This window comes from Schistocerca cancellata, chromosome 2, assembly GCF_023864275.1.
Source record: "Schistocerca cancellata isolate TAMUIC-IGC-003103 chromosome 2, iqSchCanc2.1, whole genome shotgun sequence".
NCBI classification, from domain to species: domain Eukaryota; kingdom Metazoa; phylum Arthropoda; class Insecta; order Orthoptera; family Acrididae; genus Schistocerca; species Schistocerca cancellata.
This window is the reverse complement of record NC_064627.1, coordinates 76587411-76611565: the sequence shown is the minus strand read 5'-3', so window position 1 is coordinate 76611565 and position 24155 is coordinate 76587411. Positions and strand designations below refer to the sequence as shown.

General features: G+C 38.7%; 1 protein-coding gene across 1 annotated transcript in view; it reads left to right on the top strand.

Moving 5' to 3' along the window:
• Positions 1–24155, top strand: part of LOC126161352 (E3 ubiquitin-protein ligase UBR5) — a 349964-nt gene that overhangs the window by 82158 nt on the left and 243651 nt on the right. Inside the window, exons 14-20 of the mRNA XM_049917120.1 lie at positions 5137–5410; positions 5542–5637; positions 9976–10095; positions 11193–11357; positions 11436–11574; positions 20514–20757; positions 20858–21096. Of these exons, the coding sequence (XP_049773077.1) occupies positions 5137–5410; positions 5542–5637; positions 9976–10095; positions 11193–11357; positions 11436–11574; positions 20514–20757; positions 20858–21096 (1277 nt within the window). The remainder of the gene's footprint in view (positions 1–5136; positions 5411–5541; positions 5638–9975; positions 10096–11192; positions 11358–11435; positions 11575–20513; positions 20758–20857; positions 21097–24155) is intronic.

The following is a 24155-nucleotide window of genomic DNA, read 5'->3' as shown; positions in this document are numbered from 1 at the left end:
AGTTTGGTGGTGACCATCCATCCTCTTAAACATAATGACTAGGATGTTATGGAGGTTGGGTGGGTGACGAAACACCACTTTAGGAGGGGTGGAAGGATCTGGGGTAGGGTGTCATTCATTTCAGATGATGATGGATAACAAAACCCCTGACAAAGGATATAGTTTGGTTGTTACAGTTGTGAGTGGTATTAGGTGATGAAGGGGTCACTCCTTTGTGGCTGGTTCTTGGGGGGTGGTGGGAGAATCGGGAGTTTGTGGGGTATTGTATGGAAAATCTGTTTGTGAACTCTGTCTGGGGGATAGTGTCTGTTTGTAAAGGCCCATTCAGCGTATTCGTGTTGCAGTTTGACAGAAGTGGCTGGAGATAGTGGTCATATGTGTGTAAGGTTTGCTTGATTGTGTGTGTCTGTGTGTGTGTGTGTGTGTGTGTGTGTGTGTGTGTGTGTCATTTACTGATGAAGGCTGTGGCCGAAAGCTTTATGTGAGTGTCTTGTAATTGTGCCTGTCTGCAACTTGATGTGTCTTCTTTACGGTACGTAGCAATCTGTCTTTTTCCTTTAATATCAAAGAGTCACTTTTGGAATTGACCAACTCGTATAAAAACCTAGAGGTAACACTTTGTAGGGATGTGATATGGAATGATCACATTGTCTCAGTTGCGGGTAAAGCAAGTGGTAGACTTCAGTTTATTGGCAGACTTCAGTTTAATGGTAGAATACTGGGGAAGTACAGTCAGTCTACAAAGTAGATTGCTTACAAATTACCGTATTTACTCGAATCTAAGCCGCACCTGAAAAATAAGACTCGAAATTAAGGAAAAAAAATTTTCCGAATCTAAGCCGCACCTGAAATTTGAGACTCGAAATTCAAGAGGAGAGAAAAGTTTTAGGCTGCACCTCCAAATCGAAACAAAGTTGGTCCATTGTAATATGAGACACAATTTAGGTCGAATGAATGACGATACAGCTACAGTAGTTTGGTTCGAGTCATAAGCTTAGCAGTTAAGCTTTACCAGGTAGCCATTGCTATGCGTCAGGCGCTCTGTCCGGATTTATACGGGTACCCTTCCTTTTTCACGTGCTTCGTCTGGTTTGAATTGATTGCTTATTTTTCTTTGATCTGATAAGGGCCATTCTCCTTGTTATAGATGTTTACGTCACTCTAAGCTGAAAATGCATTAATTAACTGTGTCATGCATTGATTGTCGCATTTTGATAATGAGTGTTTACGACCTGTTGCCGCTCGCGGCATGTCTTGCTTTTGTGCGCGCTACCGCCGCTTCCAATTTAAAAAAAAAATGGCAAGAGACTGTTATTTGTTGTTACTTACACTGCTGCTTTCTTTGATAATAATCAACAAGAACCAAATAATAGACTGAGTGTGATAGAAGATGTGAAGGAGAGTTTAGCGAAAATTTTTCTTCGTTTGAAAATCTTTGCAGACGCCTCTTTAGTACATTACATTCTACACAGAAATTAGAGTCATCTTAGCATCCCAAACAGTCTTGCCAGTCGGATTTTCGTAGTACATTGAAAGGCTGCTACATTCAAAGATGAACAATACGGAATTTGTATTTACTTCGTTGGATAATGTATGAAAGTGCAGTGGTCAAAACTCGTGGCGGAGAAAAAAATCTCGTCTTCCACCTTAATTTATTTACTGACGCAGAGGTTTTGGCGGCAGTATTTATCTTTGTGTCTGCAAAGCATGCCTTTGTAGCGCTACATATATTCGACGGCAGAAGTTAATTGTGGCGGCACCTACCAACATTTTACATAACTTCCGGTTACTTTGCACTCAATTCTAAGCCGCAGGCGGTTTTTTGGATTACAAAAACCGGAAAAAAAGTGCGGCTTAGATTCGAGTAAATACGGTACTCGTGCAACGATCCTAGCATACTGCTCAAGTGTATGGGACCCATACCAAATAGCACTAACGGGGGGTATTTAATGTAGATGGAGAAGAGCAGCACGAATGGTGACAGATTTTTTTAATCTGTGGGGAGTGTCACAGACACTGAAGGAACTGAACTGGAAGACTGTTGAAGATTGATGTAAACTATCCCGAGAAAGTCAGCTAATGAAGTTTCATGAGCTGGCTTTAAATGATTACTCTAGGAATATAATACAATCCCCTATGTATGACTCACATAGGGATCATGAGGATAACATTAGAATAATTACTGCACACAGAGAGGCATTTAAATAATCATTCTACCCTTGCTCCATACATGAATGGAACAGGAAGAAACGCGAATAACGGGTACCCCAGGGTCATACTTTAGCTATGCACCCTATATTTCGAATGCCAACCGATAAGACCTGATCAACTATCTTTAAAACAAGATGAATCATTCCTGGCTAATGCTGTGACAACTAATGAAGGGTGGAATGAGAAAGATACAATCAGAACTTCTGTCTTCTGTGTACAGTCCAAAACATGCACATGCACTAAATCCATTTTCTTTAAATTAAACAGACGCTCTTTTGATCAGTCAGTTTTCTTAATGTCATTTTACTTTAAAAATAAAGTAATAAGACAGAATAATTTTACTTATATAAGTATGTGTTTAATATAATTGTACATGTACCATTTAAATGGCCTTGTGTACTGCTATCACTGTTTGGAAACCTCTGCTCTCTAGAAGCTGAAATGCTTGTAATAGTATTTGTTCAGAATTGTGGTGTAACATAGTGGTTAAGATACACTCCTGGAAAATGAAATAAGAACACCGTGAATTCATTGTCCCAGGAAGGGGAAACTTTATTGACACATTCCTGGGGTCAGATACATCACATGATCACACTGACAGAACCACAGGCACATAGAAACAGGCAACAGAGCATGCACAATGTCGGCACTAGTACAGTGTATATCCACCTTTCGCAGCAATGCAGGCTGCTATTCTCCCATGGGGACGATCGTAGAGATGCTGGATGTAGTCCTGTGGAACTGCTTGCCATGCCATTTCCACCTGGCGCCTCAGTTGGACCAGCGTTCGTGCTGGACGTGCAGACCGCGTGAGACGACGCTTCATCCAGTCCCAAACATGCTCAATGGGGGACAGATCCGGAGATCTTGCTGGCCAGGGTAGTTGACTTACACCTTCTAGAGCACGTTGGGTGGCACGGGATACATGCAGACGTGCATTGTCCTGTTGGAACAGCAAGTTCCCTTGCCGGTCTAGTAATGGTAGAACGATGGGTTCGATGACGGTTTGGATGTACCGCGCACTATTCAGTGTCCCCTCGACGATCACCAGTGGTGTACGGCCAGTGTAGGAGATCGCTCCCCACACCATGATGCCGGGTGTTGGCCCTGTGTGCCTTGGTCGTATGCAGTCCTGATTGTGGCGCTCACCTGCACGGCGCCAAACACGCATACGACCATCATTGGCACCAAGGCAGAAGCGACTCTCATCGCTGAAGACGACATGTCTCCATTCATCCCTCCATTCACGCCTGTCGCGACACCACTGGAGGCGGGCTGCACGATGTTGGGGCGTGAGTGGAAGACGGCCTAACGGTGTGTGGGACCGTAGCCCAGCTTCATGGAGACGGTTGCGAATGGTCCTCGCCGATACCCCAGAAGCAACAGTGTCCCTCACTTGCTGGGAAGTGGTGGTGCGGTCCCCTACGGCACTGCGTAGGATCCTACGGTCTTGGCATGCATCCGTGCGTCGCTGCGGTCCGGTCCCAGGTCGACGGGCACGTGCACCTTCCGCCGACCACTGGCGAAAACATCGATGTACTGTGGAGACCTCACGCCCCACGTGTTGAGCAATTCGGCGGTACGTCCACCCGGCCTCTCGCATGCCCACTATACGCCCTCGCTCAAAGTCCGTCAACTGCACATACGGTTCACGTCCACACTGTCGCGGCATGCTACCAGTGTTAAAGACTGCGATGGAGCTCCGTATGCCACGGCAAACTGGCTGACACTGACGGCGGCGGTGCACAAATGCTGCACAGCTATCGCCATTCGACGGCCAACACCGTGGTTCTTGGTGTGTCCGCTGTGCCGTGCGTGTGATCATTGCTTGTACAGCCCTCTCGCAGTGTCCGGAGCAAGTATGGTGGGTCTGACACACCGGTGTCAATGTGTTCTTTTTTCCATTTCCAGGAGTGTACATTCCTGACATGCAGAAGGTTTGCATCAGAATCTCTTCAGTACTTTTGAATCTCCTCAGTACTTTGAAATTATTTGTGTGTAAATCATTATTGATATGACTTATTATTCAGTTAATTTGTTTAAATGTAATTTTTTATTTCTAATCCTTTACCCCATCATTTTCCTCATAAAAAGTTATGTTTCAAATATTTGTTTTACAATTTCCATCCATAAAATGTCTTACTTAATAATTAAAATCACATTGACTAAGATTCCAAACAAAAAGGAAAAATATGAGAGCAAATGAAAAAGTTCACAATGATGAAAATCACATGGTAAAGGATCAGAAATAAAAAAATACATTTAAACCAATTAAGTGAATAAAAGTAATAATCAAAGTCATACCAATAAAGATTTAAAAATATAAAATTTAAAAGCACCCGACGAGATTCTAACCCACAACCTTTTGCACATCAGGAAAGTATCTTAACGATTGTGCTACGTCGCTACTCTACATAACACATTTATATTTAAGTGTCTAGAGCATCGGGCAAAATTCTTTTTTGTTGATTACTTGCAAACGAGGGCACACTTTGATGAATGGCTGCAGGGTGTGATACCTGGAACCTAAAACTACAGCATCATATGGGTCATTTCAGAAAAGTTGATCCAGCTGCAAGGGACCTCTCTTTGTAAGTGGTGTAATGTGATTTTGGTTTTTTGAGATTTACAGGTAAGTTATTTATAGGTGAAGGAAAAGAAAATTATGAAAATTATAAATGTACTGTGACTTGAAATAAACTCTCCAGTTAGCTGTATAACAGTGAATTGTGGTCTATTATCGTAGTCATCGTTTATAGTCAACCAGAACACTTTGTTAAAATTGTTGTCGTGATTCATTTTTAAAGTTTAATACTATTTGTCAAGCCAAGTTGTTGATAACATGTTTCATTAAGGATCTGTATTGAGAGCAGTGTAAAGTGTCTTAACATTGAGATCTTTTCAAAGTCTGTATTTTAAAAACAGGGTAGTGAAAATGTGGTGATCTTACGTGACGGGAACAGTACTCTGTACCCTCTGGCACGAGACTGTGCTGACAGCATCCGTGATCCTCAATGGCTAGATCTGCCTCCTGTTCGATGCATCGGTGCTGGAACTGTAGCTCTCGGAGGCTCGTTGCGTAGCCAGGTTGCCGTGCTAGCGTTGGCTGTAGAACCGCAGTTGCTTTTACCTAGGCTGTTACGCTGCGACCTGGAAGGTGTTCGTTCTGTTCTCTCGTCACTCGACTCACGGACAATTGGTAAGTAGCTCAGCAACACAGCATCTACAAACTTTGTAGAAGTTTAATATAGTATCCAATTTGTGTGGAATGTATATATAATTTTTGTGCAAATAAATATATATGTATAAAAATGATTTTTACCTTTTCAGATGCTATATTAAATGAACGTTGTGATGGCAACAGGAACATTCTGCATGCTTGTGTTACAATGTGTGCACCGACATCGAACAAGGATGGAGAACAAGGTAAGAATTGGTGAATTAATTCATAGTTTCATTAAACCACAATGAGTTTTCGATCTGTTTTTGTTCCCCACTCCACCTCTGTCCCCACAGGCTTCATCCTGTTAATTCAGCCTATAAATGGTCATTATGTACAGTAGTGTTGAAACTGTTTCTTGTGGTTTGTTACCTCTTCTGTGTCAACAAACATGCAGTGCAGAGGTGGTTAACGAGGGTGCTACCCACTTCAGCCGAGATGGGGCACTTTATGTTTATTCTTCAGTTTAATTTGATGCTTTTGCTCCGAAGTATGTAGACTGTTGTATACCGTCGGAAACAACATGGTACATTGTGTGGAGGTTCAATGAGAAAGTAGTACTTGCTCTAGAGTAACCTCATTTTACAATGATGGTCTAACAGTTAAACCAGAGGTATTTTGATAAGGGATTGGTCCATAACCATTGTGTAGTTGCCAAATATGGCAATTGTGGTTTACATCAAAGAAAAATTTTGTTGAAAAAATAATGTAGGAAAAGACAGATTGCTACTTACCATAAAAAAGGACGTGTCAAGTTGCAGACAGGCACAGTTAAGATACTCACATATAGCTTTTGGCCAGTTCCTTCGTCAGTGACACACACACACACACACACACACACACACACACACACACACACACACACACACACACACACCGAACAAGGATGGAGAACAATTGGTGTGCGCGTGTAGTGTACGTCTTTTACTGATGAAGGCCGTGGCTGAAAGGTATGAGTGAGTGTCTTTTAATTGTGCTTGTCTGTAACTTGACCTGTCTTCTTTATGGTAAGTAGCAATCTGTCTTTTCCTATATTGTTGATAATCCTACTTGGAGTTTCCGTTGTTTAATCTGTACTCACCGTCAAGAGGCAAAATGTGTAATACTGCTAACAAGACATTTGTGAAAGGACACAATAATTTGCTTTCTGAATTAATAGTTCCATCATCAAGAAAGGCAAGGGGATATGTTGGGGAAGCTTAAGAAGGAAGGGAGATCATTCGTCTTTTGCTTTCCAAATTATCACGAAAATTGCATGTGTTCAAAACAAAACTTATGACTTGGAAAATGGCCTAGTAAAAGAGAGATATGGGTTTTTGAAAAAGAATATATGTATTTCAAACACACATTTATTAAACTGTAAGGCATACAACAATGGAACTTGTGACACACTTCTAGTTCGTCCCATACTTGGGTAAACGTGTACATCATCACTGATGTCTAATGGCAGTACGGATCTGGTTTTCCAACTCTTCTAGACGCTGTGATAGCGTTGTTGCATAAACATTGTTCGTAATGAAACTCTTCAGGGACAAGTCACAGGGCAGCTGATCCAGTGACAGGATGCCAGCTGAGAAGCGCAATTGCTGGCTGTTTGATGACCAATCCAACAGCTTGGCAGAGTTTCATTCAGATTTTCACACATTTGCCAACTCAAGTGGTGGAGTGCCCCATCTTGTTGAAAAATACATGTTTTCTTTTATACGCACAGTAAATGTATTATATGGTTCGTATAATTATTTTGTCGTGTTTTTCTCTTGTTTTTTAGGTTAGAATCAACTTTTGTTGCACAAGTTCCATAACAGTGCTGGAAATCGTAAGTAACACCGAACGATAAATTCACATTATGGAACTTGGGCTACAAAAGTTGATTCTAATCTAAAAAACATGAGAAAAAAACAACAAAATAAAATATAGCAGCATATTATATCTACCACATAATACGTTTATTGTAGGTGTAAAAGGAAACATGTATTTCAGGCCACGGATGATGCTTCCCAAATAAAAGAAGCAAAATGCGTATGGCAATAAACAAACTGCCTTCATTTAGTTGCATAGATGCTACATACCTCCACGAATTTAAAGTAACTAAGGGAAAGACGGAAAAAAATGACGACTTTGTAATAGATTTAGTCTTTTTTAAAGCCTGTATTATAGCCATGGATTCATAGCATTGACAATAGAAGTGTGTGTATGTGTGGGAGGGGGGGGGGGGTGATGTGTCACAGATAGGTAGCTGCTGCCATTTTTCACAGAAGTTTTGCATCAGTCACACTTCATCTATAAGAAAAGTTCTCTATTACATGATGTATTCTCTGCCATCTCTGGATGTGACCAAGAAAATATGTGCAGGTGGCATGGTTTTATGCTTAATGTGACAGCACCATTTAGAACTGAATTGTCTGAAGCTAGACTTTCCTTAGTTGTTCTCTTTGGTGACTGTTTCGTATTCATTAAATAAATGGAAAAAGAGCCAAAAATTTTCCTGCTTCTTAGTGCAATGTTGCACTGTGTGAATGACATCCATTCTGTTTTTAAAGATTGAATTTGCAATCTCGTTCTGTTTTATTTTGTGCACAGTATCAGATGGTATTGTGTAGTTGACAGGGGAAAGTATTGTTAATTTGCATGTTTAACTTTTTTCCTTTAACCCCTTAAGGATTTTTTCAAATTATATTCCAAAAAATAATAATCTTTCATTAATGAAAAACATTGTATAATGAATGACACTACATGTAGACATCATCAGTAATAAAACTCATGCGTATACTTCAGCACTGGACTCTTGACTAAAATATCTTGAAACGTGAAAGTAATTTTGTTTAGTTTCTGTGTAGCTTTGAAGTCTAACAATGTATTTCACAATGGATCAGTAGATTCCTGTACCCGCCAGGTTAGCTGAGGGCGCTAATATACTGTTTCCTAGACTCAAGTAGGGACGCTGGCCCTGGATCGAATCCGCCCGACGGATTCACGATGAGGGCCAGTGAGCTAGCCATCTTGGATGTGGTTTTCAGGTGGTTTTCCACATCCCACTAGGTGAATACCAGGCTCGTCCCCCATGTCCGCCTCAGTTACACGATTCGCAGACATTAGCAAAATGTTCGCACTATTTCATGGCCTACACTAGACGCAGACAGCTGTGGTACACTAATTTCGTCCTGGTTGGTTTGGGGTGGCGACAGGAAGGGCATCCGTCCGGAGCAGAGTTGATATATTTCTCTTGTACCACTGGCAAGCACTTGTCACTCAACTGTCAAACTGTAGTCACTTTCAGTCTATAGTGAAGTAACATCAGACTCTGGTTCAGTTTTTGAGTTGCTAAATTGAATGTCAGACTCAAGATCAGTATAGTAATCCTTTTTTTTGAAAGCATTGCTTAAACAACAATATAGGAGAGTCTGCAAGTGTGTCTTTTGTCGTCAGGTATTCGAGGCAGCACACAGTAGAGATGATACCTAAAGGCAACTGCCCCAATCAAAACACAGCAGCCAAGCTACAAATGTAGTACCAGATGCTTTCTAGTAACTATCAGCACTGAAATGGATATAATTGTTTTTTCTTAAGTTGCCTGAGTTTATTCAGGATTTTAAGTTTCAGTCAAAATATTAAAAACGAGATAACTCGAAATTTTATTTTAAGGAGTTAAGAAACAAGAAAAAAATGTTATTTCATGTGAAGGAAGGCTAAGGAAAGAAATAAAGAAAAATATTGTAGAGTGGCTATGGCCCATAATGGGAAGTTGTTTTTTGTCATTTTGTATTTAAAAAAAACTTGCAGTAATGAAAATTGAATCTAATCCGTTTTGAAAGTCGAATTGTAATAAAATCATATTAAAATTACCAGTTCTTTCATTCATCACTAATTTTGTAACAATAAACAAATAATTACACCCCATTGTAAATACAGAGATTAGAATAGGAACAAAAGTGTAAGTTAAAAATATGCATTGAACATTAAAATACGCCTACTAAATTACAATCTCAAACCCTAAACAAGATTCATTCTTGTTGTCATTGGAGATCAAAGACCGGGACAGTAGATTCTATATTTTGGTAAACATCTTGTAGGTTCTGCCCTGCAGACAACACAATTCTTCATAGTTTGTTACAAAAAACATCCCATTTCATGGGAGGAGGGAGGTAGATCATTTATCAGGATGCAAGATGTGTTATATTGATTTTATGAGACAGAAGTATAAAAAATTTAAAAGAACTAACAAGTGGTTTCATTCTCTGTGCCAATCTGTTTTATGCACTCTGTTCCTTACTACTGACATTTGTACACATTTTCCGTAGAACACAGGTCTGAGCACTGTTTATAGATTCCAATGTTTGTTTCATTATAGCTTTTAAAAGATTACTTGGTATGCATGAATTTGAAAAACTTTTTCTGTATTCACACATTTGTATATTATTCTGTCTTGGCTCCCAAAGACTTATGGGCAAAATAGCAATGATCTTTCATTTATATTGTAGAAATGTTTCGTAATAAACTTCCATGGATCCCCTCCATCTATATCAAATGTGTTTTCTGCTCCTCAGAGGGCAGTAACAGCAACAGTTCGGGGCTAGAGTCTATCAACGTGATCACCAATGCCTTAGGTTCACGATCTGTGAGCCTGCGTGAGATGATGAGAAGAGCTACAGCAGCTGTGAGGTCTGGTGAGTGGCAGTGAAAGATGTATTGCAATGCAACATGTCGGTGGGGTCCTGTTTTTTTGTCTTAGTTCAGTACCCACCCGTGAATAATTTTGCATTATTCCATGATAACTATTTCATAGTGAAGATCTTGTTCGTGAACAGGCTCAGGAAATTGTTTAACATGCAACAGCAGGTTACATAATTGTGCAGGAGTGCAGCAACAACATTTTGTTTTGTTGCTGATGTATAACAAAGAAAACGTCAAATTTTAGGTGCATGAATTTTAAATTATTGTAGCCTTGCTTGAACTGATCCTCAAAAATTATTTTTTGTTGTTTGAAGTATTAAGTCAGATTTGCCATTGCCTTTTAGATGTTGACAGTTAATTCTTAATGTCATTTTCTAGTTATTGAAGTTGAAGGTAGTGTGTCATGGTTTTGGTTAGAAGTGTCTGTAAATGATACTTATCTTTATAAACATTAGCTGCTGTAGGAATATGCGAACAAAAAAGATTAGTCATAGAAAGAAATTGTTATGAAACAGTTTTTCTGCATAACATCTCTTCAGTGTGAAATGTACATTACTCTGTCAACTGAGCTTAGAAGTGTATGTGCAGGGTGGGAAGCTAAAGTGTGCCTTATTTGAGAACATATCTGCAAGAGGTGTACAACCTTACGGAATTACGCTGTAAGTTTATTGTAACACAGTATCCTGTATTATGGGAGCAGGAAATGGGAAACTCGCATACATTGTTAAAAGATTGTCCTTCCAGTTCTATTTCTGGATTAGGTTTTTCATACTCAGAGTCCAGTACATTGTTTTCGCAGATGTAATATTGTTAAACTATGCTTACAAAGATATTCACATAGTATTGTTTTCAAAAGAAAGAATTGTCTCAGGAATTTGCAAATCAGGGTATAAAATCTGCATATATTGTTCTGGTCATAATTACAAGTACTTATCTTCGTTTGCGAATTTTTCCCAGCTCCTGTGGCTCACTTAATGAGTAAATATGTTGTGCAAATACATTCTCTCTCTCTCTCCCTCCCTACCTCCAACCTCAGCAAAGTCCCAAATTGAAACATTAATTACTGGATTAATTATAGTTATTGTTGCAGAACGCGAAGTGGCTGTTGACAGCAGTGCACATCAACATATTTCAGATGAACCTATTCCAACCCTTAGCTGGCCTCCTGAAACATTTGATCCTGCGTCAGGTGATGAAGACAGCTTGATGGGGCTCGGTGGATCAAACGCTGCAAATAATAAACCATCTGCAAGTGGCAAGTATTTTTTGTATACACTTCTACACAGCTGTCAGTTAAATACTATATTGTAACTGTTGTGGTTGTTTATATTAGGTTCAACTTCTGGTGCAAGTCCTAGCAACTCGTATGTCGTGGATCCCATAGAACGGAAAAACAATGCAATTGTGTCGTTGCGCCTACTCTGTGAGAGTCCAGGTCTTGCCCCTCATCTGGGCACATTACTTGGTGCAAAGTAAGTCATATCTTTTTCACTGTAATATGTGTTACTAATTCATAAATCGTAATGGTCTGGGAAGCGGTAAGGACACACACACACACACACACACACACACACACACACACATACACACACACACACACTACAGGTTTAGAAGTACATCAGTTGTAAACTTCTTGCTACTTTCTGTTTGTCACTAGGCAACAACAAGTGCTATGTCCATCAAGATGTATCTTTGCAATAGTTACTCTCCACAAGTGCTATCTTACACTCTATTCCTACCTTTATTTCCAAAATACTTGCAACAAAGAAATTGTATGTAAGTCAGAGGTAATATTTTCCACATTTACTAGTTTACATTTCATATGCTAAATGATTAGACAGGTTGAAGCTCAGGAAGTTGTGGCTGGATTATGATGTGGAAAACATTCCTCTATTGTTGTAAATTCTGGACATTGCTTTGACTGTGTGTGATAAGGCATTTGTTTCTCACAATTATGAATTCCATAAAATAACTTAAAAATGGAACATAATGTAGTTATCGAGCTGCACAATTGAAAACTTCCAAATGAACTGGGGAGTACCTGGTTATGACTGAGTTACTCCACGTTTGTGATTTTTAGACAACCATATGTACACGGGCTATATGCACGTATGTTGAAACTATAAATGAGTAACCATTTCACCACCACTTCCAAATTGTAATATTTATTAATTGTGAATGTTACTGCTGTTATTGGAAGAGAACACGTGTTTCTAGTTCCTCAGCATTGCTCTTAAAAAGTTGACAATATTGAAAATTGTAAAAATGAATGGCGATTTATCTTGTGAGTTAACAGAATGATATATCTTTGAGAAATGTGTCATATACCTGCTCTACCTGTGCCTCTGCTTTGTATACTTTCCTCGTGAGGTCAGAATTCAATTCTTGACACACTATAAAACTCTACAAACTGTACCAAAGATATTCTAGGTTCAGTGTATCTTCAGCGCCGATACAAAAGGGGCATCCTTGACTTTAGTGACACCAGGATCAGTGTTTCTAGTGGCTGCTTTTTCTGTGGCGACAATAAAATCTGTGTTGTATGCTAAAGACAATAGAACACTCATTGTTAATAACATACATTATAGTATATTACATGATTTTTGTGTAAGTTCAAAAGTCATGCTTTGTAAATGTTTTAACAGATTGCTGTTAATAGGAAACACTTTTGTGTTGTGGCTATACAACAGGCTTTTGTAAATAGACCATTTCTGATCCCTATTTATTTTTTGTTTCTCAATATTCTTGCAAAGAAACCTGTGATGATTTGTGGAGATATTAAATTCAGATAGTTGAAAGAGTGGTGATTTTACAGACACCAACATGTATGTGCCTTGTGTTCTTACATGTTTATTGCCTTCCTCTAGTGTTTCTTTTTCTCAAATTGACCTATATCCTATGTGAACTGTTCTGAGGAAGATAATGTAGTCCCTCAAGGGTTGTTTTTAAGTGTGACTGCCATTGTCATCATAATCAGAACATTCATAGCAGGAAGCTCATCATCATCATCATCATTTGTGACAGTCACTAGATTGAATTGTGGAGAGAGAAAAAAAGAGGACTGTGTAAAAATTGGGGCCGGCCGCGGTGGTCTAGCGGTTCTGGCGCTGCAGTCCGGAACCGCGGGACTGCTACGGTCGCAGGTTCGAATCCTGCCTTGGGCATGGGTGTTTGTGATGTCCTTAGGTTAGTTAGGTTTAAGTGGTTCTAAGTTCTAGGGGACTTATGACCTCAGATGTTGAGTCCCATAGTGCTCAGAGCCATTTTTTTTTTTTGTAAAAATTGGGACTTTGTCTGGGTGCTAATAACCGCGCAGTTGAGCACCCCACAAACCAAATATCAGGAAGCCCAGCACTGCACATTAATCATAAATGACTTTGATGTCTGCTTGTGTCTGTATATGTGTGGATGGATATGTATGTGTTTGCGAGTGTATACCTGTCCTTTTTTCCCCCTAAGGTAAGTCTTTCCGCTCCCGAGATTGGAATGACTCCTTACCCTCTCCCTTAAAACCCACATCCTTTCATCTTTCCCTCTCCTTCCCTCTTTCCTGACGAAGCAACCGGGGGTTGCGAAAGCTCGAAATTTTGTGTGTGTGTTTGTGTGTTTTTTATTGTGCCTATCTACCAGCGCTTTCCCGTTTGGTAAGTCATGGAATCTTGGTTTTTAATATATTTTTCTCATGTGGAATGTTTCTTTCTATTTTATTTTTATGTATAAAGAATTATAAATATGGATCTGTATTTGAACATGAATGTTTTTTTTTTTTTTGGGCCAGCAGTGAATATACATTGAAATTGGTAAAAAAAAAAAGAACCTGAAAAGTAGCATTGTCATGTTAACAGTGACAGGACAGTAAGTAGCTACTCATGGTTTGTCTATGCATGGTGGTGTCATCTATACTGTTTCAAGTATGATTTGATGTTGATCCGGGGATAAGTCACAATATGTAATTAAACCATTTGCGTGACCTGGGACTGAAATATGTAATAAAAACATGCAAGACAGTGGCTGTGTTTCATCAAGGTCTAGTCTCTAAAGCTTTGTATTCTGCAACTCGATGACAGTGCACATAGATATCCAAAACTGATTTAAAGTTGTTGGCCACATTCAGAATTGTAACCTTGGCACGGCACACCAACTAATAGTGCTGTAGGATTTTCCGGTAGACAAGCCATCAGAACCCATTCAATCATATATGCACTTAAAAATGATGTGTCAGAACCATTTTCTGCAACATATATATGTAAATTTGTTTAAATTACCCCAAAAGCTTGTTTCTCTGAAGATTTGGATTTCAGTGATACAAATAGTAGTTTACTACTTTTGTGTACCTGTAACACCATCACATATTTACAAATGTCTGTATCTAGGTGTAATCATGTATGTCTTTACGATACGTAAATGCAGAAGAAAGTAATTAAAAGGTTGCGAGTTGCCAATTTTGATAAAGAAAATAAATTTAAGTAGTAAGAACTATAGGAATTTATTAAAATGAGAATAATTCATACGGACAAGGAAAGCTGTCAAGCTCATCATGGCTTATTTAATTAAATTAAGGTCTCAGTCAGGAAGAAGCCATTCAGGTATAAAATTTGATACTCGTGTTCGGTTTCTGTGTTTTGCATCCCCCATTACACTTTTTTATTCTGTGAAAATATTTCATGACCATAACTGTCAGTGATTTTCCTCCTTAATTTTTTTTTTTAAGTTTGTGGTGTTTACATTAATAATTCTGCAGTGACAAATACTGCCACACTATCTATGTAGTAATTGCCAAGCAGCATACTCACTTTCCACAAAAAGCTGTCCTCTGCAGTACCTGTTACATGAGATGACAGGGGTCAAAGTATTGAATTTATATTTGAGTGTATCCAGTTTCAAATCTAGTATTTTGAGAAATAAGTGTTGTTTTTCTAACTCACTTTGTGAAAGAAATATGTTGGAATATAAGTAATGGAAGTTGTAAAGGTAGCCACTCATGACATAGTTAGGGGATTGAGCAGTCAATACCTAGGTAGACCAGGCTGCAAATGTTCCCAAGCTTTTGAAAGAACGTTGTCTTCCTCCGGAGCTGACGAAGACAGACCCCCCCCCCCCCCTTTCCAACGCTCAGGCGTACGGGCATGCATGCACGCGTGTGTACCGCGCGCACACACACACACACACACACACACACACACACACACACACACACACACACCTGTAAGGCTACATTGTGCCTGTCAACTACAGAAATTTTATCTCCATAGGCCTTATATGGCAAGATTCCTAAAACAATTAAAACAAAATAGTCTGACCAGCATAAGAATAAAGTTTTGTTGATGCACTGGGATGAAATAGGTGTTTGTAATAAAGTCTAATTGTATGATTCCATGAAAAACTTGCAAGGAATCCTGTAGCCTTTTGAATTGTAAAGATAAATTTTTGTCCTGCCATTGAAGGGGGCAATATGAGGTTAACGCAATGAAATTATTGTACTAAAGTAAATATGTTCAGGAAATGAAACTTAATTTTGGTTAACAAATCAGAGTATTTCTGCTTTCCTTGTTACAAATTCAGAGTTACGGAGAGGCCACTATCAAGCAAACCACACTGAAACATCAAAATTTAGTATTGTCAGAAGTATGGTAACAGTGACACACACATTTAATGTATCTTTCCATGTTGTTATTGTGGTCTGCAGTCCAAAGACTGGTTCGGTGCAGCTCACAACATGTGCCTATCCTGTGAAAGCCTCCTTATCTCAGCATTTTCAACATTGCTTAATGTAGCTGAGCCTCGATCTCCCTAAAAGATTTTTACCTCCCGTACTTTCCATGACCAAATCAACAATTCCTTGATACCTCAGGGTTGTCCTAGCAAATGATCATTTCATTTTGGCAAGTTGTGCCATAAATTTCCTCTCTCTCTCTAATTCAGTTAATACCTCTTCATTAGTTATAATCATCACCATTCATCTGTAGCACCACAATATATAAAAGCTTTTATTCTCTACTTTTCTGAACTGGTGTGCTTATTTTCCACCTTTCTCTTTTGTACAAGACTACATGCCAGACAAAAATCATTGGAAAAGACTTGTTAGTACCTAAAATTACATCTAAAGTTAGCCGTGTTTTCTTTTTTTCCTTTCAGAAGCATTTTCCTTGCTATTAGTAATATGCCTTTTAAATGCTCTCTACTTCAACAGTTACCATTTATTTTGATGCCTAAACAGCAAAGCTTGTGTGCTACTTTGTCTCGTTTTCTTACACAATTGCCTCAACAATGCCTGATATTGTTCAGCTACATTCCATTATCATTATGTAACTTTTTCTAACATTCATCTTATAACCTCCTTTCTGTTCTCATCTCCTTCTGTTTGTCTGATATTCCAAGTCATTTGACAACTTGAGATAATTACAATGTCATTTTAAATTTCTTCCAAAATTTCTCCTTGGTTTCCTGTACTAGTTCCTCAGTATACAGACTAGATAAGATTGAGGATAGCCTACAATCCTGTCTCACTTCCTTCTCAACCATTACCTCCTTTTCATGTCCTTTGAATCTTATTACTACAGTCTGATTTCTGTGCAAGTTCTAGATAACCTTTTGTCTTCTGTGTTTTATCCCTTCTACCATCAGAATTCTAAAGAGTGTATTCCATTCAAATTACCTAAAACTTAATCTAAATCTACAAATTCGATAAATGTAGGTTATGCTTTCTTCAGTCTGTCTTCTAAGGTGTGCCATATGATCACTATTACTTCACATGTGACTACATTTCTCTGGCACCCAAAATAATAATCTATGAGCTTGACATCTATGTCACTTACCATTATTCTCTATATAATTCATGTTAGTATTTGGTAACCATGCTTTATTAAACTGATGGCTTGGTAATATTCACACCTGTCAGTCTTCTTTGTAGTTGGAATTGTTACATTCTTTACCTTTCTAACTCTCTGTATTTAAATTGTTGCATTTGTCTTGTCTACCATCTGGCATTGGTTTATCATGGTGTGTTCTCCCAATGATCTCAATATTTCTTAGGGAAAGTCATCCATTCCAGGTGCCTTGTTCTGAATGCCATCTTTCAGTGCTGTGTCAAATGCTTCTTACAGTATCATATAGCCCAGCTGATCTGTACTTAGTTCCTCCTCTCTTTCTATAATATTGTCCTGTGGTTCGCTCACCTTACCGTATTTACTCGAATCTAAGCCGCACCTTTTTTCCGGTTTTTGTAATCCAAAAAACCGCCTGCGGCTTAGAATCGAGTGCAAAGTAAGCGGAAGTTCTGAAAAATGTTGGTGCCGCCACAACTAACTTCTGCCGTCGAATATATGTAGCATTACGCAGGCATGCTTTGCAGGCACAAAAATAAATACTGGCGCCAAAACCTCTGCATCAGTAAATAAATTTTAAAAAAAAGTTGGAAGACGAGCTTTTTTTCTCCGCCACGAGTTTCGACCTCTGAATTTTCATACGTTATCCAATGGAGTAAATACAAATTCCGTTTTGTTCATCTTCGAATGCAGCAGCATTTCAGTGTACTACGAAAATCTGACTGGCAAGACTGTTTGGGATGTTTGTCAATATGGCCAACTCTACATTCTGATTTCTGAATTTTTTTCCTACCTGTGAGAAGAGATGGTTGCTAATAGGAACTATTATGAATTGTGAATCACATGCAGTATTCTCTTTACCATAAGAATAATACGAATATAAACATGTTGCCATGCATTCTTTCGTGTTTTCTGCTATCTCATTTAAATCCTGTCTGTCTAATAAACTTCGAAATTAGAGTGAGACAACAGCAAAGGCGGAAGAATATACATATCATGTCATGTTTATATCCATATTATTCTTATGCCTAATAGTGATACAGTCAGAAATGAAGCACGACAATTGACTAGATTTTTAAATCTAAGATGACTCTAAGTTCTGTGCAGAATTTAATGTACTAAAGAGGCGTCTGCAAAGATTTTCAAATGGAGAAAAATTTCCGCTAAATTCTCGTTCAGAACATCTTCTATAATATGCAGTCTATTATTTGGTTCTTGTTGATCATTATCAAAGAAAGCAGTATTGTAAGTAACAGCAAATAACAGTCTCTCGCCATTGTTTCACCAATAAGACGATTCCAAAAAAAAAAAAAAAAAAAAAAAAAAAAAAAAAAAAAAAAAAAAAAAAAAAAAAAAAAAAAAAAAAAAAAAAGAGAGGCGGGGGGGGGGGGGGGGGGGTGGCGTGCACAAGAGCAAGCCATGCCGCGAGCGGCGACAGGTCGTAAACACTCATTATCAGAATGCGACAAACAATGCGTGACACAGTACAGCAATGCATTTTCAGCTTAGAGTGACGTAAACACCTATAACAAAGAGAATGGCACTTATCAGATCAAAGAAAAATAAGCAATCAATTCAAACCAGACGAACCATGCGAAAAAGGAAGGGTACCCGTATAAATACAGACGGAGCGCCTGACGCATAGCAATTGCTACCTGGTAAAGGTAACTGCTAAGCTTAAGACTCGAACCAAACAACTGTAGCTTTATCGTCATTCATTCGACCTAAATTCTGTTTCATATTACAATGGACCAACTTTGTTTCGATTTGGAGGTGCGGTCTAAAACTTTTCTCTCCCCTTGAATTTCGAGTCTCAAATTTCAGGCGCGGCTTAGATTCGGAAAATTTTGTTTTCCCTTGATTTAGAGTTTCATTTCTCAGGTGCGGCTTAGATTTGAGTGCGCCTTAGATTTGAGTAAATACGGTATATAGACCCTCTATATATTCCTATCAGTGTTCCCTTCTTTCCTAAGCAGTGACTTGCCATCTGCAGCTCTTGATTTTCATATGGTTGCTTCTTGTTCCTTCAAAGATTTCTTCAATTTTCATATAGATAGTCATACATGCTTCTGCAGCCTGGTATTTGTCATCTAGTTATACCTGGTTAGCCATTTTGCTCTTCCTGTCAGTCTTTTGTTTTAGACACTCTATTCCTATTTGCATGCTTCATTTAGTGCATTTTAATATTTTATTCTTTCATCTGTTAGATGCAACCAGTAAAACCACATTCCCAATTCTTTAAAAAATGTTCTCTTGTGTATAAAACATCATATATCCTGAACTGTGGATAGTTGCTACTCACCATATAGTGGAAATGCTGACTCGTAGATAGGCACAATAAAAAGACTGTCACAAAATAAACTTTCGACCAAGAAAGCCTTTGACTGGCTTCAGCTGCCAGAGACTGTGTGTGTGTGTGTGTGTGTGTGTGTGTGTGTGAGAGAGAGAGAGAGAGAGAGAGAGATATCTATTTTTGACGAGGGTTTTGTTGACTTTAAGCTTATTTTGTGACAGTCTTGGTGTTGTGCCTATCTGAGACTCAGCATCTCTATGTGGTGAGTAGCAACCATCCTTTTATAATAATCTTACATTCCACTCTGGATTTTCCATTGTTTGATATCTCTGGAACTATTTGTCAGTGATATAATTTTGCTGTTGCATTCAGTGATATATGTGGATACTGTTTGCAAAATGTGTTGCAAGTAGACTTTAACATTGAGGAAGTACTAAGTTAAAGTTATCATGCTGTATGCCGTAGTATTACTGCATGAGCAGCGAAAATGTAGTACATAATAAACTTCTTTCCTTTCATCATTTTTTGGGTGTGTAGGAGAGAAATTTTTTTTTAAAGTTTTGAAATTATGTGTAAAGATTGTTGGAAGTCGATACGTGCTCTCATTCTTAAATAGTGGATGGATATAGTTTGAATAATAGTTGTAACATCAATTATGGTGCCTCAGGCATATTGACTTACCGTGTTCAACCTTTAACAAGATTATAGCTCATAATGAGTAGTTTATGACAGCATTTTCAATTTCTGTCAATAACTGTATGAAATATTGAAAATCAAAATTTTGTTGCCTCTGGAAGCCATTTGATAGGTAACCTGCAACTAGTATCATACCCCAGGTTAGCCAATAGTAATATAGATATCTTGTGTGTTATCCAATGATATCTACTGGGTCTTGTCTTCTAGACTAATTACTTTTCTTCCATCAAGAGTCGCCTCCTAAAGTTGTACACTTGTCTTCCAACACACAGTATTTCTTTTTTTCAGTCAGTCATTGTCTAATGCTCCCTTTTAAACTTTCATCAGCCACTGATTGTTTCAACTTATCCAGGTCCAATCTCCTTAATTTCCTGTAATTTCTTTAGTTTTAAAATGCAGTTATTAACCAATAAATTTTATGGCTCTACGTTTGGTGAGCCAAGTGTTACCAATGAAGAAATTGTGTTGTCTGTAAAATTCTTCCAGTGGCATCTTGTTTAATAATTGTTTTATATTGGCAATTGTTTCAATAACATATAATTGTCAAACATCCATTCAAGATGGCTAGTGTCTAAAATTTTAAATAAATATGTTGCAGAGATGCACAAGGGCAGACACCTTTCATGTTGGCTGTGTCAGTGCGAGCATACACAGCAGCTCTGACACTTCTAGACACTATTCAGCGAGTAGCAGCCAAGGAAGAAGGTGAAGCACAAGTGAAAGCACAAATTGCCTCAATGGTTTACCCACCTGGCTCAGCTCCTGATGATTCACCACTGCACGTCATTTGCTGTAATGATACATGTAGCTTCACCTGGACTGGGGATGTCCACATAAACCAAGTTAGTAAAAAAAGAATATTGTGAGGTATTGTTTGTGCTCTCTCTCTTTCTTTCTCTCTCTCTGATTACTTCGCTATTAACATTTATTTTGTTTTTGCAGGACATATTTGAATGCAGAACTTGTGGTCTAACTGGATCCTTGTGTTGCTGCACTGAGTGTGCCAGAGTTTGTCACAAGGGTCATGATTGTAAGTTGAAACGCACTTCCCCAACTGCATATTGTGATTGCTGGGAGAAGTGCAAGTGCAAGGCACTCATTATGGGACAACAGTCGGCACGCTTTGAGCTGCTGTGCCGCCTTGTAACTGACACTGATCTGGTGACTCAGCCAAACAGCAGGTATAAATTGATTCTTAATTATATTTACCTGTACACTATTTAGTTTTATTGAAGAGTTTGAGTGTTGAACTACACACACTAGACACCCAAATATTTACTCATCAGAAAATTGCCGTATTTATCCTATTATAAGGTTATAATGTATTAGGATAGGAAAAAAATCTACTCACCATGCACCAAGCACACACATAACAATTATTACAGTTTGCAAGATTTCAGAGCCAGTCACTCTATCTTTTGGCAGAAGAGTTGTAGGAAAAGGAAGAAGATGAAGGAAAAGGACTGGTGAAGTTTAGGAAAAAGCTAGAGTTCAGAAAAGCCACCCAGAACACCAGGTACTGTCTGGTAAGTTTCCCCTGTCCTGGAGTTCAGGTTACCCCTTTTTCTAAACCTCAGCAGACATTCTCCTTCACCCCTCTTCCTTCCCCTTTAGACTTCTGCCAGAAGAAGGAGCCACTGGCTCTGAAAGCTTGCAAACTGTAATACCTTTTATATGTGTGTTCTCCTGCCATCACATGATTAAGTTTTTTATCTATCTATCTATATCCGAATCCTGCTCCAGCTACTGCCGGGTCTGGGTGCTGATGAGTCCTCTCCATTAGGCTCGGTCCTCCCACCACTTTTCTTCCCCCACTTGCTGCCAGGTCACACCTCTCTTTCTACAGATATTCTCACTCCCATTTTCCACCGTGTTCTTGGGCGCCCTCTAGGTCTTTTCCCATCCATATTTAGTTCTTCCATAATTTTTTTTATCTATCCAGTTAAATTATATTTTCAAAAATTGAATATTTTCATTAATCTATAATAAGTTTAGGCTGTTTCCAAAATTCGTCATTCGAAAAATACAAGGGCATCTTACATTCGCAGATTAAACAACAACAACTACTTCCTTTCCTGCTACTTTCAAATAGAGTTAGGGGAAAAAAAATTATCTGAAATCCTGCATGTGAGGCCCAATTTCTCTCATTTTATCTTTGAGATCCTTATGTGAAATCTACATTTGTGGCAATAGAATCGTTCTGCAGTTGGCCTCAAGTATTGGTTCTTTAAATTCCCGAATAGTGCCTCGTGAAAAGAGTATCGTCCTCTCCCCAAGGATTCCCATTTAAGTTTATAAAGCATTTTTGTAATGCATGATGTTTATAAATTAGTTGTAAAAAAGTAACCTTTAATTGCGAAAAGGGTATGTAACGTACAGAAATGTTTGATACAATACTGAATGCATCTTAAAGTTTTACTGAATGCATTATGTCTTAGTTTTGCTCCTGCCAAACACTGTTAGTTCCCAACAGTCCCGCTAGATGGCATGCGCAAATGAGATATTCCAATAGTCATCATGGAGTTGTATAATGATGCAGAGCATGCACTGTGTTATTTATGAATCCAAAGGTGCTACCATAGTTCAGGGGCAGTTCAGGACTAAATAACGCAAGCCATCACCTCAAACAAAAGCGTTAATTGGTACAATCATTTCATCCAAACTGGCTGTAAATCATGTAGGGCGCTGGGTGAGGGCCAGTCAGCAATCTCTTGGTGGAACAATTCAACAAGTTCGTTACGCTTATATTCAGAGTCCTAGTAAATCAGTGAGATATGCCAGCTTAGAATTGAATATGCCTAGTGGCACTATTGGAAGTCATTATGGAAACTTACAAATTGGAAATCGTTCAAGCTTTAAGGGAAAGAGGCTAAGAGAAATGAGTTGAGTTTTGTGTAGACATGTTTAACAAAATGCAGACTGAAGACCATTTTCATAATAAAATCGTTCACTGACAAAGCCACCTTTCCTATCTGCGGTAAAGTGAATTGGCATAATATTCATATATGGGGTGAGCAGAAATCACGTCACATAATCCAGCACATATGGGAGTCGCATAAGGTAAATATCTATTGTGCTGTACGCTGCAAGAAGATTTATGGCCCTTTCTTTTTTTGCTGAATCAGTGTAATTGGCATATCAAGATGACACACCAACACATTATTATCGGGAAGTTGTCACAGAACCCCGTAGGAATGTGTGTACTTGGATAGGACATGGTGGAACAATACTTTGGCCACCATTGTCACCTGATTTATCCCCAACAGACATCCACGTATGGCGTTACATTAAAAGACAGAGTGTTTGTTCCTCCGCATCACTTGAAGGTACACTGCATTCAGTGCTGTATCAAACATTTCTGTAAGTTATTTACCTTTTTCACAGTTAAAGGTTGGTTTTGTATAACTAATTTATAGACACACAGTACTTGCGTGCTGAAACACTTCTGTAAGTTATTTAGTTTTTTCATATTAAAAGTTACTTTTGTGTATCTAATTTATAAACACACACTGTACTTCTGTGCCGTTCGAACCTTTCAGTAACAAATCTAGCAGCATGCATCTGAATTGCTTCAATATCTTTCTCTAATCCGACCTGGTGAGGATCCCAAACACTTGAGGAGTTCTCAAGAATGGGTCACAGTAGCATTCTGTATGCCATCTCCTTTATAGATGAGCTATACACTCTGAAAATTCTCCCAATAAAATAAACATTAAGTATTCACATTCTCCTCTAATGACCTGACACACTCAGTCAATTTTATATCACTTTGCTACGTTCTTCCTGGATATTTTATCGATGTGACAGCATCAGGCGACACCCTAGTAGTGCTATACTCGAATGTTACAGGATTGTTTTTTCTACTCATCCACTTACTTAGAGAAAGCTGACATTCATCACACCAACTAGAAATTCTGTCAGGGTCATCTTGTATCATGTTACAGTCACTCAGCAGCAATATCTTCCTGTACACCACAGTGTCATCAGCAAACAGCCATAAATTGCTGCTCATCCTGTCTGTCAGATCATTCATGTACATAGAGAAGAAGAGTCGTCCCATCACACTTCCCTGGGGCACTCGTGACGATACCCTTGTCTCCGAGGAACAATCTCCATCAAGGAAAACGTACTGAGTTTTATTACTTACAAAGTCTTTAAGTCACTCACCTATCTCAGAATCTAATCCGTGTTTTTTATGTCGTAATTGCTTTTCGGAAATCTAAGAATGTGAGGTCTGCCT